This window comes from Epinephelus lanceolatus, chromosome 1, assembly GCF_041903045.1.
Source record: "Epinephelus lanceolatus isolate andai-2023 chromosome 1, ASM4190304v1, whole genome shotgun sequence".
NCBI lineage: Eukaryota > Metazoa > Chordata > Actinopteri > Perciformes > Serranidae > Epinephelus > Epinephelus lanceolatus.
Window position 1 is genome coordinate 31,524,434 of NC_135734.1, and position 18,295 is coordinate 31,542,728.

Sequence of the window (18,295 nt, forward strand, 5' to 3'; positions counted from 1 at the left end):
AACATTGGCACATACGGTATTTGGCATTTTGTTTGCACCCACCTCGTGAATGTAAGTCCAATATTCATTCTCTTTTTAACACAGTTTTTGGTCTCTACCAACTCCTGATGGGAATATTGGTTTCTTTAGCAGCCAAATGCTTCACAATGTTCACCAGCTAGTCACTGACTGTATCTGTCTGCCGTTTGGTGGTCAGCAGGTGGTGTACAGTGGGTTTATCCAACCTGTTCAAATTCCAGGGTTGTCAAACACCAACACTTTGTCACACCCCACACAAGGCACCCTACAACGCCTGTATAAGACTCATCGGGCTTTCAACTAACTCCAGTGTAAACCCATTTGCGGCAATATTCAACTGATATCGTATAAAGAGTGAGAAAGTCTATATAGGGAGGAGGTTGAAAAAAATACAGGACTTTCACCCAGGAGAACACTGTTTGTGTCCCGTGAAACCAAAAGTCAACATCATTTTAACCCACATGATATTTCCCTAAACCAATCCAAGTACTTTTGTTAGCTAAACTCAACTGGACGTTATTTTGAAATGACACTGTACGCATATAACGAGCAGAAACTGACACGTCCAAAACTGACGCGACAGGGGTACCTTCAATGTCATATTTTGGAGAGTATGTCTACTGACTATGCTGCTGTGTTTGGCAAGTTGGGAGTGGTGTATTAGAGCTTTTTTTTTTTTTTTTTTTTTTTGCTGGAAACAGCGGCCTGTTGCTGCTTGAAATAAGATTGATGAAGACAGTGAAACTGAACCAACACAGTACAGTTGCCGGCCAGAAAACCAAAACAATGACATGAATGATGACAAATATTTCTGTAGAGCGGAGCTGATGAGCACAGAGCTAATTCTCTGTGGGGCCATCAGCACAAGCGACTCCTTTCATCTTACACACACTCATTTGAACCATTGCTGAAATAAAATTATAGGTTATAGCAGCTTAAAGGTCGTATTTCTTGTGGCCGGTGGGGAAAACTAACATGAATCTCAGAGTCTCTTTAACATGAGACGTGAATTTAGTCTCCATAGTGCCCGTTTCATGCTCTGTAGGATGGAGGCAGTGTGGCAGTGGGACAATCTGCCCCTGAGCCTCATCGTGTACATTACGCACCACCACATCACTGCCTTCATGTTCCCGTGGTACACACAAACAGTACATGACCTCTTATTTACCCATAAATCAGGTCTTTTTACAAGACCCAAAATGTGTCGGACTGATTTTACAGAACATGATGGAGGAAGCACAGTGTTGTAAATTATACTTTTAGTACTTTTAGTGGTTAATATGATTTATAAAAATAATTCTGCTCTTCATAGTAAAAACAAGGACAGGATCAGGATAAGAACAAAAATGTAGTGCATGAGCATAAAGGGACTAAAATCTACTTGCTTAATGGTTCCAGTAAAACCTGCCCAACACAGCTAAATTATAGGAATATCCTCCGGTTGAACCCATCTACTCCCAATAATATCAAACGACATCTTCAAAATATAGTGTTTGGGGCACAAAGGAGCTTCTAAACTTTCCTCTTCTTCGTTTCTCTGCTGCCAAACTTCAGCTCCACTTCGTCCAGGAAAGCTGGCAGGAGCCGTCCTTTCGTTTTTCCATCCATGCTGCATGCCGTCCTTTGGTTTGGTTTTTCATGAAATGGGTCCAGCGCCGTGGAGCTGCTGTTCTTCTGTCTTCTGTAGCGCACAGTCAGTGAAGCCCCTCCAGCCTGGTTTCCACTTCCAGAACATGATCCCTCCTCGAGCTCGGAGCCAAAGCCTCCGCAGCCGCTGGCTTTCACATAAGACACATTAATTCTCTGCCCACAGCCACCTACAGCACGGTGTCATCTTCATGGAAAACTATTTTTGGTCTGTTTCTGAAAGGTGATTTGTTTATTGTGTGCAGGAGATAAATTAATTCTGCACAGCCTTGATTTATCTCTAAGACTGACATCTCAGGAAGACAGCAGATCAGAGGGATTATCAGCAATGTGGTAATAATAAATGTAAAACATGTTTCATCTTGTACATTTATCCCCCGAGCACTACAGTCCTGCCAAACATGAAAAGAAATATTCAGTCATAATAATATTGACATAATCTGCTGAGAGTGTATCTGGTATCTAGCCCTGTTTGTGTTAGCGCTACAAAGCGTCTCTCATGATTCATAGTTCATGTTTTCATGTGCTCTAATCTTTGTTGGTAAAAGCGATCAGAGACAAAGTTATCCGGGCAGTGCCAGACAGCGCGTACAGCAGACATATTATCAGTGGGACTGATAAGCCAGTCTGGCTGAGCCACGGGCAAACACACTGACTACTGTAAATCCCTACTTATGAATTAAAGTCCTACTGTTTATAAAAATCATGTGTGTGACCAAAAATCTTTTTAGTATCCTGTGTGAAATTATCCTGTTCTGAAAAGGTCATATAGTAGCATTTTCTACTTTTTGAAAAGAGAAAAATTAATTTATTGTAAAATAAAAATGACAGTGTTCCTCACATCAGTGATAAACAGTTAAATAAATACATTTCACAAACTATTCCTCCTGAGGATAGACGCAGAGTGAAGGCGTTAAAGCACTGCTGTCACAGTATCATCTGCATTTTGACTGTGAAATTATCACTTACCTGCTGCCATGTAGTCAAGGTTGTAGCCATGGTATCCATGGTAACAGTGTGGCCTATAGCAAATCCTTCTATAGTAACTCTGTGGGTAGTTTGCAGCGGATGTCAGAGGTGCCATTGCTTCAATTAACACCATAAAGAAAATCCACCATCCTGATGACAAAGCCATGGCCCAGAGTCAAATGTAACACCTCACAGAGAATGTTTTAAATTAGATATATTTAAAAATGTGCTGTAAAAAACAAAACAATCTAAGCATTATTTTGTTACGCGCTTTGGCTATGAAAAATCTGAATGAATGACTGGCTCTGCAGGTGCTGAATCCTGGTCTGGTGTAACATGGTAACTACTCCTCATTCACTCTGCCTCCTGATTTTTCTGTCCCGTCCTCCATCCCCCTCTGCCTCTCACCCTCCCATCTCCTAAAACTAAATGTCCATCGCATTAAAGATCCTCCTCTCCCTGCCCTTTCCCCACACCTCCCTCTCACCCCCTGCCCAAACTCTCTCACACTGAAAGGCAGGAGAGTCCTGTGTGAACTACAAATAAATAAGTCTGCATTTTACCCACCAGCAGTGAATGATGTCTTCCCCTCAATGATTTACTATATTTTACTGGGTGGCCACTGTGTTTTTCAAAGAATATATGTCATAAAAATGTGATTTGTGAGTGCACATCAGAAGAATGTGGACAGACTAAAGGATGTGCTGTCTATATTTTTCTTTAAAATTGATACGAAGAAGAAGAAGAAGAAAAAAAAACGCCACTCAAGGAAAGCCAAATGTGATAAGGGCCAGACGTCAGGTTGAGTATTTATAATCCAAACATCTGAGAAAGGAATGAGCCTTGCATTGAAATCATCTATTCAGGAGCTGAGCACTGTGCACTCTCATCTGTTGCCAACACATACACACAAACACAGCGGCAGGACCATGACAGCACTTTATAGAGCTTATAAAGAGCAAAGCGTGTTCATGGTCAGCATCACTTCCCCGATTCGTGCACAAATGGTCCTTAAGAGACCTTAGCGGGATACAATGATGGTAAGCTTCACTTCTTATGACCTTTCTTCTTAATAATGCAAACTTAAAGCTTCTGTTACATCCACCTGTACAGTCATTACATCAGGCCACAAGCATCCGACAAGTACTCAGGCTCAGACACACAGGCAGAAACTGATACAGATCACTTTTGTCACACCGTGCGCCAACTTCTTCTTCACATTTCTGCACACGTCGCACATAAAATGCATTTTTGTGGAGACTTCAGAATCATGTGAACAAAGATGCCAGCCAGGTGAGGAGGCAAGCAGCCCGCTCAAGCATGGAAGACAGACGATAGGCTCAGAGCCATAACTGTAAGATACCCTGCCAAAATAAAATCTGAATAAAATACCAGAAAAACCCAGGAGAGAACATAGCAACAGAGAGATGTTTGTATTAAAAAAAATCTGGCCCGTTCTCAGAGTTAAAGGTCCAGTGTGTAGGATTTAGGGGGATAGATTGGCAGAAATTATATGTTTTCTTTAGTTCATAATCACCTGAAAATATTGTGTTTTCGCTACCTTACAATGAGTTGTTTATATCTACATAGGGAGTGCGTCCTCTTTTATGGCGATTGCCATGTTAACCGCTATGTTTCCACAGTAACCCAGAACAGAGAAACCAAACTCTGGCTCCAGATAGGGCCATTTACATTTTTGTGTCAACCATTGCTGTTAGCAGCCTCCCCACTTCAGAAAAACACTGATTTGAAACATTAAACTGTTTTATTAAGTGTTTTTACCGGTTTACATCCACAGCTCGGTTTGAGTTTTTTTTGGGCAGAGGAAGAGTCCTTTGCAGATAATTTGGCTCCCAGTAAAACAAAACCGCTAGAATGTCTGGATCAGACGTTCACTGGCTCAAAGTATATTTAAGAATAGATTTTAAGATTTTATTGATTACTTTTAAGGCTCTTCATGGTCTCTCTCTCTCTCTCTCTCTCTCTCTCTCTCTCTCTCTCTCTCTCTCTCTCTCTCTCTCTCTCTCTCTCTCTCTCTCTCTCTCTCTCTCTCTCTCTCTCTCTCTCTCTCTCTCTCTCTCTCTCTCTCTCTCTCTCTCTCTCTCTCTCTCTCTCTCTCTCTCTCTCTCTCTCTCTCTCTCTCTCTCTCTCTCTCTCTCTCTCTCTCTCTCTCTCTCTCTCTCTCTCTCTCTCTCTCTCTCTCTCTGACCTCTTAGTGCTATACACGCCAGAAGCTTTGAGGTCTTCGGGCAGAGGTCTTTTGTCTGTTCCAGAGGCCTGGCTGAAAACTAAAGGGGGCAGAGTGTTTGCTGTCAGGGCCCCGAGGCTCTGGAACAATCTGCCCGAGGAAATCAGGTCGGCTGAGTCAGTGATCTCTTTTAAGTCCCTTCTTAAAACACACTTTTATCGGACAGCCTTTTTCCTGATTCTACTTTAGTTTTAAGTTCATTTAAACTATCTTTTATTTCCTTTCTTTAGTTCCTTAGTTTCCTTAACTTTTATACACTTAAGTGTTTTTAACAGTTGTTTTAAAAGTTGATGTTTTCATGTCTTGTCTGTTTTAATTATTGACATGTAAAGCACTTTGTAACTTTGTTTTGAAAAGCGCTTTATGAATAAAAAAATATTATTATTATCATTATTATAATGTCAGCACACAGGAAGTTATCAGAGAAAAAGGGTGAGTACACACTAGTATGTGGTGGGTAAGCCACCCGTCTCCAACAGGCCCAAACAGTATCAGAGAAAACACTGATTTGTAACGTGAAACTTCTTTATTCAGTGTTTTAGCCAGTTTTAATCACCTGATCCATTTGTTTTGGAAAGGTAGAGACCATTGCAGAAAATTTAGCTCCTGGTGAAAACCTCCTGATGTAAACTAAAGGAATTCTATCTGGGAGAAGTTTCAGCTGGTTGCAAGTGCAATCCTCACCGCTAGACGCCAGCAAATCCCCCTAAATCTTACGCAATGAACCTTCAACAAGAGCATCTAATACCTGCTGATCTTGGAAGACGTTACTCACACACTCCTTGAGCTCACTATTAAGACAGGTGCCAAGCACTGGCAGACCATTACTCCCACCTTCATGGTCGTTTTGGTCTGAGCAGTCAAGTTCATTTGGCATGACGGCTAAAATGTTGACACTGCTGCGCTGCGCTGCACTCAGCACGACACCAGTTACTGTTGGCCTCCTCCACTTTGATCAGTGCCATTTCTATCAGCGCTGCTGATTCAAAATAAATAAATGCATAAATAAAATGGAATTTCACCAGGAGCTTAAACCTAGGGAACTCTCCACAAGGGATTAAACACTAAATTCAGTATTTCGTTTTTTCTCCTTTTTCTGCACTGAACAAAAGATGCATTTGTTCGTTTCTTGTCCGTGCCAGCAGTATTCGCATATTAACATCCAACAGCAGATGTCTTTCATCAAAAAAATTATAGCATTTTGCCAAGGACAGGATTCCCCCAAAGTAGTAATGTGATTGTGCACAGTCCAACTCCGCAGAACCATTTATTCTTTACAGCTAAATGAATGGCTCTTGTCTCTCATCTGGACTCATGCGGGCTTTGACTCCGCAGCCCTCCCAGCTTCAGGCTGTCATGCAGAAGGAAAACTGATCACTCTCTGCAGACGCAGCACCACACATGCAGTGCTAATTTAAACATCCACAACATTCATCCAGCTTCTTTTACCTCTGTTAATACTACTGCCAATTACAGACAATTAGGACGTTAATGCTGCGGGTAGCTGTTTTCCTCCAATATACACCAGTGGCTGAAGGCAGAGAGCTATGAAAGCCAGCTGTGACAACGTTCCCATCAACTCTCCTAATAACCGTGACCTGGATCACATCTCTCACTGGTTCCTCCAGCAGACAGCCATACTGCAGAGCGCTCCAGCGTCTCTCCTCTAGGCTTGGCTGCTGCACAGAGGAATCATTATTCTGATTAAACCAACCACTCGCAGAGATTTCCTAATCAGAAACATCAAACTATGATGAAGGAAAACGGGAATCTCATGGGAAAATGTTTGGGAAGAAGCTCAGCTCTGGTGAGCTGTTGGGCCTCTGTATAGACTGGTAGCTGCACTTTTGTCCACAGAGGTTCTCTGTCATGAAACAGCAGAAAGCCACATCACAGTGTCGTCTACAGTGTACAAGTGAAAAAGATCTGCTCCTGTGATTCACTTGAGTTAAAATGATCTGGTTTTAATGTCTGCTGGTTGCAGGATGTACATTCACTGAGCCACGAATAAAAATAAAACAAAACTCCATAAATATAAACAGACATGCACAAAAGGAACAAAGTATAAAAGACCAAAAACAAATGGTTGCTGAGGGGAGAGAGGACACAAATACTAATTATTGTAGCCTGTAAGATAAGGGGCTCAGCATGTCTAAAATGAAATGGGTCATTTGTTTGTTCAAATCAATATTTCAATACTGTGACCTTTGACCAGATGACCATTTTTGCTTCAGATGATACTTAAGTAAAGAATTTTAAGTGCGGTAATGTGGATTTGATGATTCAGCACATCAGAAAGTCTCTATCTGAGAACATCATAGCAATTTTGTGTGTGTGTGTGTGTGTGTGTGTGTGTGTGTGTGTGCTTGTTTTGTTTTGTTTTTGTTTTTTGCCTCTTTTCTTATGTTTTTGGGTAAGTATCTTTGTTCTTTCACATTTACTTTGTCTTTTTAAAATAATATTTTTAAATGTATGAATGGAAACCTGACACATTTTTGGAACTTCTCCTGCACTGTAATCTGAAAATCTGTTAATAAAAACAAATCTTTGCAAAAGAGAACATCAGAGCTGCACAACATGATAACCACACCCCTGATACCTGGTATCATATTACTGATACTGATGAATCTGATTCATAAAACAGATAGTATGATCCTTGATTATGACTGGCGTTGTGCAAAACTCTATAAACACAGCTGTGACCACATTACAATTTCAGTATCACTGCACCAATCATGTCATGTAGGACACAGAGCTGAAATGAGCAACCGGCAACTGAAGCCTGAATCATTTATCATCCGTCTGGATGAAAATGGTCAGAAATACTCAACGCCATCATTCACTGGATGCACAAAAAACCCACAAAGATGCTGTGAAAGAGACAAGGAGTGCCTACAGGGATTTATAACTGAGTAGCCAGCGAACCCACTGTGTTCTGTCGCTTTGCTGCCCAATCCAAATGCCTTTTATCTCCAGCCAAAGCAGACAAACTACACCAACGACCTGTGGTACGTTAACAATGTAACTTTAGCTAGCTTGCACGATTTCTTTGTTGTGTTGTCTGTTTCTAGGATTATCATTTTTGTAACAGTCTAGCATGATTACTCAGCAAGTCATCGAGCTAAACTGTAACAGAATGATATCGCTGGCAACAGCTGGGGAAAGTGAGCACAATAGTTGCTGATGGCAGATATAAATGTGGTTACAATATAACTGCAACATGATGAGAATTTTTATTTCTTTCTCCTAACGTTGCGTATACTGGAGCCCATCAAGGTGAACTTCTTTGGCTCCATGCAAGCAACCATTCTGCTAACTGTTGTGAAGAAATACATTACTTGGCAGAAGACTGATTACTTGTTATAAATCAATGACTGCGTTTTCTGGTCCTGCATGTTAGTTTTATGAATCATTGCCAGGTACATTTAGCAACCATTTTCTAAAACCAATAAGCCATTGAGGCCGTGATTTACAGTGATTTTAGAACAGCTACGACATGGAACGCCCCTTAGCTGTTCTAAAATCATTATAGCTATATATAAACTACAGCCTCTCATCTCTTACTGCTTAAATACAACCCAGCTCCACGACCAAACAAATACAGCAGAGGACTCACCTTGACAGGTTTTGCCGTCTTCATTTATTTTCTGTCCAGGAGGACACCTGCAGTAAAAACTCCCGATGGTGTTACAGCAGAGAGCCTCACAGCCTCCATTGGTCTCCTCACATTCATTAACATCTGACGGGGAGAAACAAGGACAGAGTTAATCCTGCTGTTATTAAAACCACAACCAAAAGCAGAAATGTGAATGAACAAAGAACAGTAAATAAGCTTAGTGTTTGGCAAAAACAGCTTTGAACTTTTTTTGCTGTTGAGCAGATTAAGAAAAAATGTGTCTTTCTTTTTCATGTCATTCTGATTAAGTTTCAAATGTTTTCCGTGAATAAATTTGGATCCAGCTTTTCAAAGTGTGGAAAGTGCTGGAGAGCCTGGAAATTCATGAGAAAGACTGCGGGAAACTGTGTGTGCCGTTTCCACCCTTAAACTTGTCTCCTTAGCTCTAACTTCAAGGAAAATAAAAAAGGAAAATACATAATATATCCAAAACAGAATCAAAATATGCAAGTAGTAAACTGAATGGGACAAAAGAAAATACGCAGCATTTAAACATTGTCCTCATCACCTCTAACTTCCTCCAACATGAACCAGAACTGACGTTTGTCAATCATGCAGAACTGACAAAACACTTCCACCAGAAGTCACAGTTTTTCCATCTCATTTCCATCAGCTAAATATCCTGCCAAAGCTGTCGACAGCTCAGTTAGATAAAATTTTTCCCTCCAGTTCCCAAACTACACATAATGACTCGGGTCAGATACGGGTGCTGACAGGTCACCATATACCATAATCTGAGCTGCAGAGCGTCTGCGTAACGGGATGATATTGAAAATGAAAAGGAGTAATGTGTTACCGGTTGTTCACTTTTACACTGCAGTTTTTGGGACGCGGCTCCACATTGCCTGCATTAATGTTAAATTTCCTGCATATGGGGGTTTGTCAGGAGGCATTATGCTCACAGCGTCGACTTGATGACATTGGGCTGTTTCATTTGCCATGCCAGCAGAAAGAATCTTGGACTGAAAACTGAAAGCCATGGAGAAAATTAGGAGGGAGCGTTCACTTGGCACTAATCAGCTTGTAAACTTTCTCCATGTCCATAAAAAAGAGCAGAGTTACTGTACGGAGAGAGAATACGAACGCAAAGAAAATTGCTTTATAGAACATTTTCCCCCCTCAAGCAGATTTCGGTGGGTTTGCGATGCCAGCGTTTAACCAGCCAATTAAACGATTTCCCTCTCAGTTTACAACATCTGGAAATGTTCACACCAAAAACACTGCTCTCTTTCTATTGCCAAGAGTTTAAAAACTATCATAAACCTAAATGGCATACAACATGTAATGAAAAAACCTTTAACACAATGAGAATACATTTTATGACACTATCAAACACAATCCTTGATCAATGTATTGCTCTCAGATAAGCTGCAGTTTAGGACGCTCACTGATTTTTATTTGGACGCTACGTCACAAGAGCTTGATTTAATGAGTCTGGGTCTCGGGGTGACGGAGAGTGCATGCCTTTTAGTACAGTTCATTTAACTTGCTAAATAAGTGCAGCAGGTTTGAAGGAACATTATGCAGAAACAACTGCACTAAAGCAGACAAGTGATGGTGACCTGAAGTCAAGGGCAGGATTAAAGACCCTGAGGGATCCTGTGGTGAGACCTGCAGCAGTTGTTTGAGTTGTGTGTGTGTGGATGTCTATCTCCCCCTAGTCTATCTCCCTCTATTCCCCCCCTGAGGCCACACACCTGTGTGGCAGCTTGAGCAGGGGTCTGCCAAGGGTCAGTGTCACGCTCATCATTCTCTGGGTGTTTCTGCCCAATAAGAAGGCAGGAATGTTGAACTGCTACAGGTCAGAATACGAACCACTGGAAACTGAACATCTACAGTGAATCGATAAAGTAGTATTCTTAGTAAGGGCAGGATTTATGATTTCTGGATTGTCTGAGAGGGCAGAGGAAACTCGTCAGAGGAAAACCATGCATGGCTTTGTTTTTAATATAGAAATTAACTTGAATGTTTTTATTGTGTTAGTATCTTATATTGTATTGTCTTTAATTGCATTGTTGTTGTTTTCTTTCACAATGTGGACCACATGGAAATCAATAAATAGGTCCAAAACTGCCAAGGAACAAAAAAAAAAGATGAACTAGATTATTGTTGATATGTGATTGCGACATGGAAAGTTTATCTATCACTGTATCTCTTTGCTACACAACCATTCCCAGCCATACAAATATTTTCTCTGAATGTTAAACTCAATGACCACAGAGGACCTGAGTCTGGAGTTGGGAGCTTCATCTGACTCCAGGGGGCATTTTAAGTTATGTCACTCTCACTCATCCATCAATCTGTCACCAAGCCGCAGCTCCAGCTGAGTGATCAGACACATCTAAAGATGTGAAACAAGAGCTGTAGCCTCTTTCAAAGAAAAAAAAAAGAAAATCATCCGCTTTCCCGTGAACATCAGATCACCAAGGTTTCTCCTCCCTGGCCTGAGCCTCTGGGGGGTCGGTGTGCACGTTTTCAGATGCCTGAATCATAGTAGTGTGTGTCTTCAGCCCAATTTATGCCCCAGGTCAGGGTCAAAGGCCAAAGCTCAGGGTCAAACCCATGCAGGGAGAACTGCACAGGGTTGCTTCACCATGTGGTGGATGTTCAGACATATGTTGCATAAGAGTCCTCCTGGCATGTAATAAACAAACATGAGGATTCCTTTATCAATGAAACATTGTGCACAGAGTGATCAGTTCATGACGAACATCTGTGCAGTCTAATGAAAGCATCCTGTCTAAATCTAAATCTTTGTGACATGCACAGGAACGCAACTAATGATTATTTTCATGATCAGGTACTACAATCCCTTAATTATTCTTTTGTGATATGAAGCTACCTCCAACAGCCAGTTAGTTCCCCTGGACAGATTTTTCTTTTGAGCCATGACAAAGGGATCGTAACACAAAGCAGGATAACCTAATAATTCAACTGACACTTTTGACGCCTCATATTCAGGTTAATTTCATAATTCTTTTTTTTAAATTAAACGTTAAAGTTAGTATGGACTGCAGGAATGTACATGGGCATGTCTGTATAGTGCTGAGATGGCCTCGAAAGAACATTACCTAACCTTTAACCAAGCAAATGACTGGTTGTTTCAGCACTAAAGGCTTTCTTTTTGTTTGTTAAAACTCTATCAAGAAAGTGTTTATTTAATGGTGTACTAATTCTGGAAGCTGTAGTTAGTGGTTTAGCATTTTATTGCACTGCTTTAAGAGTTTCCTGTGGTGTTTATTAACAGCAGTGGTGTCCTCGCCTGAAAGCAAGACTGCTGACATCATTCAGAACAAAAAAACAGAGTAACTACCTTTGGTTGCTGCTCACCTCCATAAAGCAGTCAAGTTATAGTTTACATCCATGTCAGACTCTGTAACCATGGCAGTTTACTGCAAAGAAGCTAGAAAGTCTAAAAATTGTTGTTTGACACACATCCTCAACCTGACAACACAGAAGATCTATCCAATCGGCACGGTTTCAAGGTGGACAACCAAGATTGGCGTCACTAATTCAGTATCTGACCAAATTTGTCCCCTTCTGTTCCTAAATAATGCTGAATAATGGCCAGAAAAGTGTTGTTCATTACATTAAGATGTCACAGTGACCTTTCGGATATAAAATGTCATCATTTAAACCTTTAAAGCCTGACTTTGTTAAGATAATTACTTGAAGGAACATCCTTAACTTATTATTCATTAAGTTTTCTCTTTTTCTCTATTGTGTTCTCTTATTTCTCCAGATAAAGCATTGTAACATGCAATTTATGAAGCCAAACTGCTGCAATCATTTTATTTACTCAATTTTATTTAATTTCAGCCTTTATGTCGACCTCTCTGGTTGTATATAGTTTAGTGATATCCCCTTTTTCATAGCCATCCTTTGGAATTGGACAGAAATAGAATATGAGTCAACACACACAATTTTTTTGTGTCATAATTAGCGTATGAAGTCTTGAGTTTCAGCCAAAAACATGTTTTGTGAGGTCACAGAAACCTTTGACCACCAAAATCTAATCAGTTCATCCTTGAGTCCAGGACGTTTGTATTGAATTTGAACCAATTCCCTCTAGAAGTTCTTGAGATAACACGTCATGAGAATGAAAACGACAGACATATGGAAGGACAGACAGATAATCCCAGAACATAATGCCTCTAGACACGGCTGTCCCAACATTTCTATGATACAAAACATTAACCTTTGGGAAAATAGCAGAGACTCGATTACACCAAGCAAAAGCCATACATGCAGCATCTTTTTTTCCAAAATGATCACAAAAAGTCAGGATCTGAGCGCCTCACCACCCCATTTACAGTTTTATGATGAAAACTCTGGAAAAGTTTCTAATGTTCAGTCACACTTGTGTATGAAGGTGGAGTTTCTGTGCATTGTTCTGATGGGAAAACAAATCTTGTGCCAAATTGCTCAGTGCTATTATGTCTTTGTGTAAGTGAAATATAAAACAAACTTGTGTAATTTGTATTTCCCTGCAGCAGACACTCTGTTCCAAAGCAATCAGGTAAATTAAAAACAAAAAACCAAACCTGATTTAAAAACTAAAACTCTTGATTGTGTTTCTGCAAACTCAGCTGCAGCAAAGCTCCGGGTTTACATTCCTCTGCTGTATTGTATGACTTCCTGTGATAAGGACGACAGCCACTGCTCCCAGGACGACAGGGGCCAATGTCTCGGTAGACCACAAGGGGCCAACAAAAACCCCCAGACTTCTGATATTATCTCATGGGGGGTCATGGGCTGGAAAATTGCAGTATTCATCGCAGGATCAAGAGCGGAGGCGGGGGGGCGCTGAAGATAGCCTAACCTGTCTCCCTTTAGGGCCCTGATCTTAACGCCTGCTGGTTTAATAATGTGCTTTGGTGTGCTCATTCCCAGTTGCATTCCCTGCCGTCCCCACAGCTGCTTTCATTTACCAGGTGCTATAAAGAAGGGAATTGGTCGGAGGTTTCATTCGGACGAGGATTTTTCTACGACTGACCTGCAGCATGCGGCGGCAGGTCGGTTCATGACATCTTGTCTGACTAACAAACCACCCGTCTGTGCACTAGAACTGATAATTTACTCCACACTCTTTCACAGGAAACGCATCCTAACCTTTGACCTCAAGGTTTTCAAGGGTCCTTTCCGGGGTCAGTCATACTTGTCAGTCATTAATTTGCCACTGCCTTTTATCAAATTTAGAAGCACTTATTCATATCTTGCACTGCACTGTAGGTGCACTATAAAAATTCTCTATTGTTTAGTCTTGTTGTTTTTAGCTTATGTGTAAAACTTTTAAATGATCAGTGTGTAGGATTTAGGGGGGATCTATTGGTAGAAATTATATACAATATATTGAGTATTTTTTCCCTAGTGTGTAATCATCTGAAAATTAGACTTATGGTGTCTGCGTTACACTAGAATAAGCCATTAATATCTACAGAGGGTGTCCTCGTCCACAGAGTCCGCCATGTTTCTACAGTAGCCCAGAATGGACAAAACAAACGCTGGATCAAGATAGGGCCATTTGCGTTTTTCATGGGCCACTATAGTTAGCAGCCCCTCAGCAACAAGCCAAACAGCATCGGAAAAACACTGATTTTTAAAGTGAAACTGCTTAACACTGTGGTTTTACCAGTTTAAATCACCTGGTCCATTTATTTTGGAAAGGAGGAGACCTCTGCGGATAATTCAGCCTAAACGTCTGGATCTTAAGCTATCAGAGAAAAAAGGTGAGCACACATTAGCAGGTGCTGGGCCAGCAGCTCCTCTGTGACGAACAGAGCAGCATCAGAGAAACACTGATTTGTAACGTGAAACTGCTTTATTCAGTGTTTTCACCGGTTTTATTCACCTGGTTTGTTTTGGAGAAGAAGCAACCCCTGTGGATAATTCGGCTCCCATTAAAAATCTCTTGAACAATAAACACTTAGGCCCAGATCAGACAGAAAAGGTTTTGGAGGTTGCAAAAGGCAAGGCACACTGCACTGCCTTTTTTAAATTTAATGTGAGCAACCATCCCATCATCTCCTTAAACTAACCTTCCCGTAGGCAGGCAGAGGGTACTTACTGTAGCTCTGGTTGAGAGACTGTCAGCAAATAGTTTGTTGGGCACAGGGAAACATCTGTGTGGGCACATGAGACCGTGAAAAAGAGGGTGGATCACAGGGATTACCACCAGCTGGTCCAGGAGCTTCGTCTCCATGATGGCTGTTTCAAGGCATATTTTAGGATGACTCGGGGACAGTTTTACAACCTGCTGTCTATCATCAGGCCATATAGCTCTGGGTAACCAGCAACCGCTACCACTAGTTTTTTCCTCCATTGTTTATCAACTGTAAACTTGTTGTCGTGGTCACCACAGTCGGCCCGCCTCTCAAATCATCAAACTGGACAATGGGGAAAAAAGATGACAAAAAAGGGATGACGTGGGGCATTTTTCTGCTTTGAGCTGAAGTTGAGGTTGAAGTTTTTTCAACTCAAGGAGTTCAGAGCGCTCTGGCAAAAACACCAGGTGCCTAGAGCACAGAGATGCCAGGAGCATCGCAACACAAAAACCACAAACAAAAAGCTTCATTCTCATTAAAAACAAGTACAATAGGCTCCAGCTGCTAAAATGCTTTCTGTGTGATCAGGGCCTTAAGGAATCTTAACGGGGAGCTCACACTTGGCATATGGGAGAAGTTTCAGCTGGTTGCAATGTTATGCTCACCACTAGATAACCACTAAATCCTAAACACTGCTCCTTTAATATCTCATCTCACTACCTTTTATGTCCAATATATGGCACTTTGAATTGCCTTGTTTATGCAAGCTGTTTTTCAAATAAACATGTCTTGGATTTTGTAGAGGACACATTTACTTCATCCGTCCAACAGCGCCCAAAAGCTCACACGAAACAGATAAACTGGTGAAGCACACTCACCCAAGCTCATGAACGTTATAAAAGTTGTTTTATGATCCCCATAACTCCTCGTGGATTTCACATGGATATCCTCTCTGGAGTCAGATATCATGAGAATCCCAAACATGCACTTAAAATGTTTTATCCAACCTCTGTGGTTTGGGTCACTGTGTCGACACTGTGTAGACATTGTGTAAGTACTTTAGCTCTAAGGTTTCCTTGCTTCTGCCAGACCGCTGTCTCTGTGCTGTGTAACAGTTGCAGGTAAGCAGGCATACAAGAGCGGAGATTTATAAGTGTGCTCACTTTACATGCTGGGTGTAATCAGATGAGGGCAACAAGGACATTTTGAGGATTAGTCTTCAGGTCTAAATAAATTAGTAAATAAATCAAATATGTAAGCCATGAAAGCACAAGAGTCCTGGCACATTTTTTGCAGCAGTGCACAATATTTCAGGAGACAAGGCTTCAGAGGGATGATGACTGAAACTGATAACAGGTCAGTCAGATTTTATACATGTAGAACGACATGTGACAATTTGATATGCTGTGATTCTATGCAAAATAAAAGTGTATTTCTTTCTCTCCTCTTCCTCTGCAAGGCACCAGCTCAAGTTCAACATTGCCCCCTGCTGTTAATCTCCTGCTACATCAATAACATCCCAGATGTGCTGTTGGATGTTTATCAAGTTGACACTGTGTGATTCTGCTCCGCTCTCATTCATCATGTAACTAAAACACAGCTGCCATAATATAATAATTCAAAGTCAAAGAAGACCACACTTTACTTGTCAAAGTGCCCGCTCTAGTAAAACATCTCTCACTCTGGTTCACCGCACTGACTTACACCAGAGAACTATGTATGCTGTATTAAGCATCCAATAATTTCCACCCATAGTCCAATTTAATGCTTTCTTAGTGCCAGCTTAGAGTACGAATTTCCTCCTGAAGCCCTGTAATTATGGCCAGTGTGGCAGCTGAGTTGTTGTTAAGTGGCACTGTCACGGACGTGGTGTGGCTTTCCCATAACCATGTTAAAAAATGTCCCGCTTAATGACAAAGGACCAACCACACACAGACCTCTGTGATGTGTATACACTAATGATTAAGACCTTTCTTCACATGAAATGTTTCCATGAAGTCACCAAATATCTGCCTAAAGTTTAGAGGAAAAAGTCTCACCATGAAGTAAATGGTGTTACAGTACAGGCATTAAAATATGCTTCTTATTTCCTTTATTAAAATATAAACCAGGAGGCTGCCACATGCCTCAGGGTGAAGTGGTGAAGCTGCTGCTCCTCTAATGACCATACTTGCCAACGCTGACACCTCAAAAACAGGGAGGGTCAGAGTGGAGGGTCGAGGATAAAAAATTGTTTCCAGCATTCTGGTGAGTTTTAAAGAATGAAAATAATTTTTATGTTTAATACATTGAATAAGGTTTAGTATTTGGTTCATGCCCCTGGTACTCCAGCACTGCACCAGGAGTGCAGAGGGAGGCCAGGTTGTAGGCTTGACTTGTGCCAGCGACCCACAGCCGGCTGTCCTCCCTGGCCCACACACCCCTGGGTCCTGGATGCCGAAGCAAGGCAGAACTGGAGGCTTATGGTCTCTGGAAGACAGCTGGGTCTCCTGCCGCTGTAAAGGAGGGCAAGCCAGGTCCCGAGACGAGGTGTGCACTGGCAGCCAGGCCTGACGACGCCCCTCTGCCAGTGGTAGAGGTTGAGAGTGGGAAGTGCCAACAGGGGAAAAAAATGGACTTCTCTCCAAGTTTTGGTATACAGAGCCAGAGGCAGGTTGTGATAATGAAAAGGAGAAACAAAGGTGACCATTTCTCATAAGTTGGAAGAAATACAGGAGAATTGTGACCGCAGCTGGAACCGGGAGAGGGCAATCAAAACCAGGAGTCTCCCGGGCAAATCGGGAGGAGGACAGCAAGTATGCTAATTAAGAAACTAAAGCTGTGCTACAGTCAACAAAAATCACCTCATCTTCTCTCTTGAAATATAAACTCAGATGTTAAAGATTTAGGGACATATGCAGAGTTGCAATGATTAGTTGATGAATCAATTAGCCATTTGCCAGAAAATCAATCGCCAAATATTTGGATAACTTTTCAAGCAAAAATGCCAGACATCTGATGATTCCAGGTTCTTAAATGAGGAAAGTCACTGCTCTTCTTGGTCTTGCATTAGAGTAAATTGAAAATTATGGAGTTTTGGTTGGACAAAACATGACACTTGATTATGTTGTTATAGACATTTTCACTGTTTTCTAGTGTGTTTAAACCAACAATCATCAATCAAGTGAGAAAAAATTTGAAGAGTAATAGTTAATGTAAATAATCATTGAATCATTGCTACATTAAGGATACACTACAGTCTACATCTTGAGGAGTCTTTGCTTTGACAGGTGTGTCAGCCCATAATAGTCAGCCGTGTTGGTCGCGTGTCTTCAATTGAACATTTCTCACGTGAAAAAGCAGATGAGCAGAATCTAAATTCTCTGCTTATCTGCCTATTCAAACATTGTATTTTGTTTTTACACACTTCTTCCTGACAAGGCGTGTGTTGACAAGAAACCAGAGACAAGCAGCAGACTGCTGTGCTGAGAGAGAGGCTGTCTGACTCTTGGGTAAAAATATCAATCAAGCGACTCGGTAGTCTCTGCACAGCTTATTACCCACCCTGCTGAGCCTAAACTTTTATTATCTGTGCACGTTTCCCCACAAGGGATTCATGTGCGACATCAAAGACACAAGAATCCAGTATCTGAGTTTGTGTAGTGAACATTCTGCTCCACTGACTCCTAAACGCCTCTAATCCCTGTTTTGATG

The 18,295-nt window shown here is 41.3% G+C and overlaps 1 protein-coding gene across 1 annotated transcript in view; it reads right to left on the minus strand.

Annotated features, from left to right (window-relative positions):
• Positions 1-18,295, minus strand: part of megf6b (multiple EGF-like-domains 6b) — a 99,024-nt gene that overhangs the window by 43,778 nt on the left and 36,951 nt on the right. Inside the window, exon 5 of the mRNA XM_033626758.2 lies at positions 8,499-8,621. Within this exon, the coding sequence (XP_033482649.1) occupies positions 8,499-8,621 (123 nt within the window). The remainder of the gene's footprint in view (positions 1-8,498; positions 8,622-18,295) is intronic.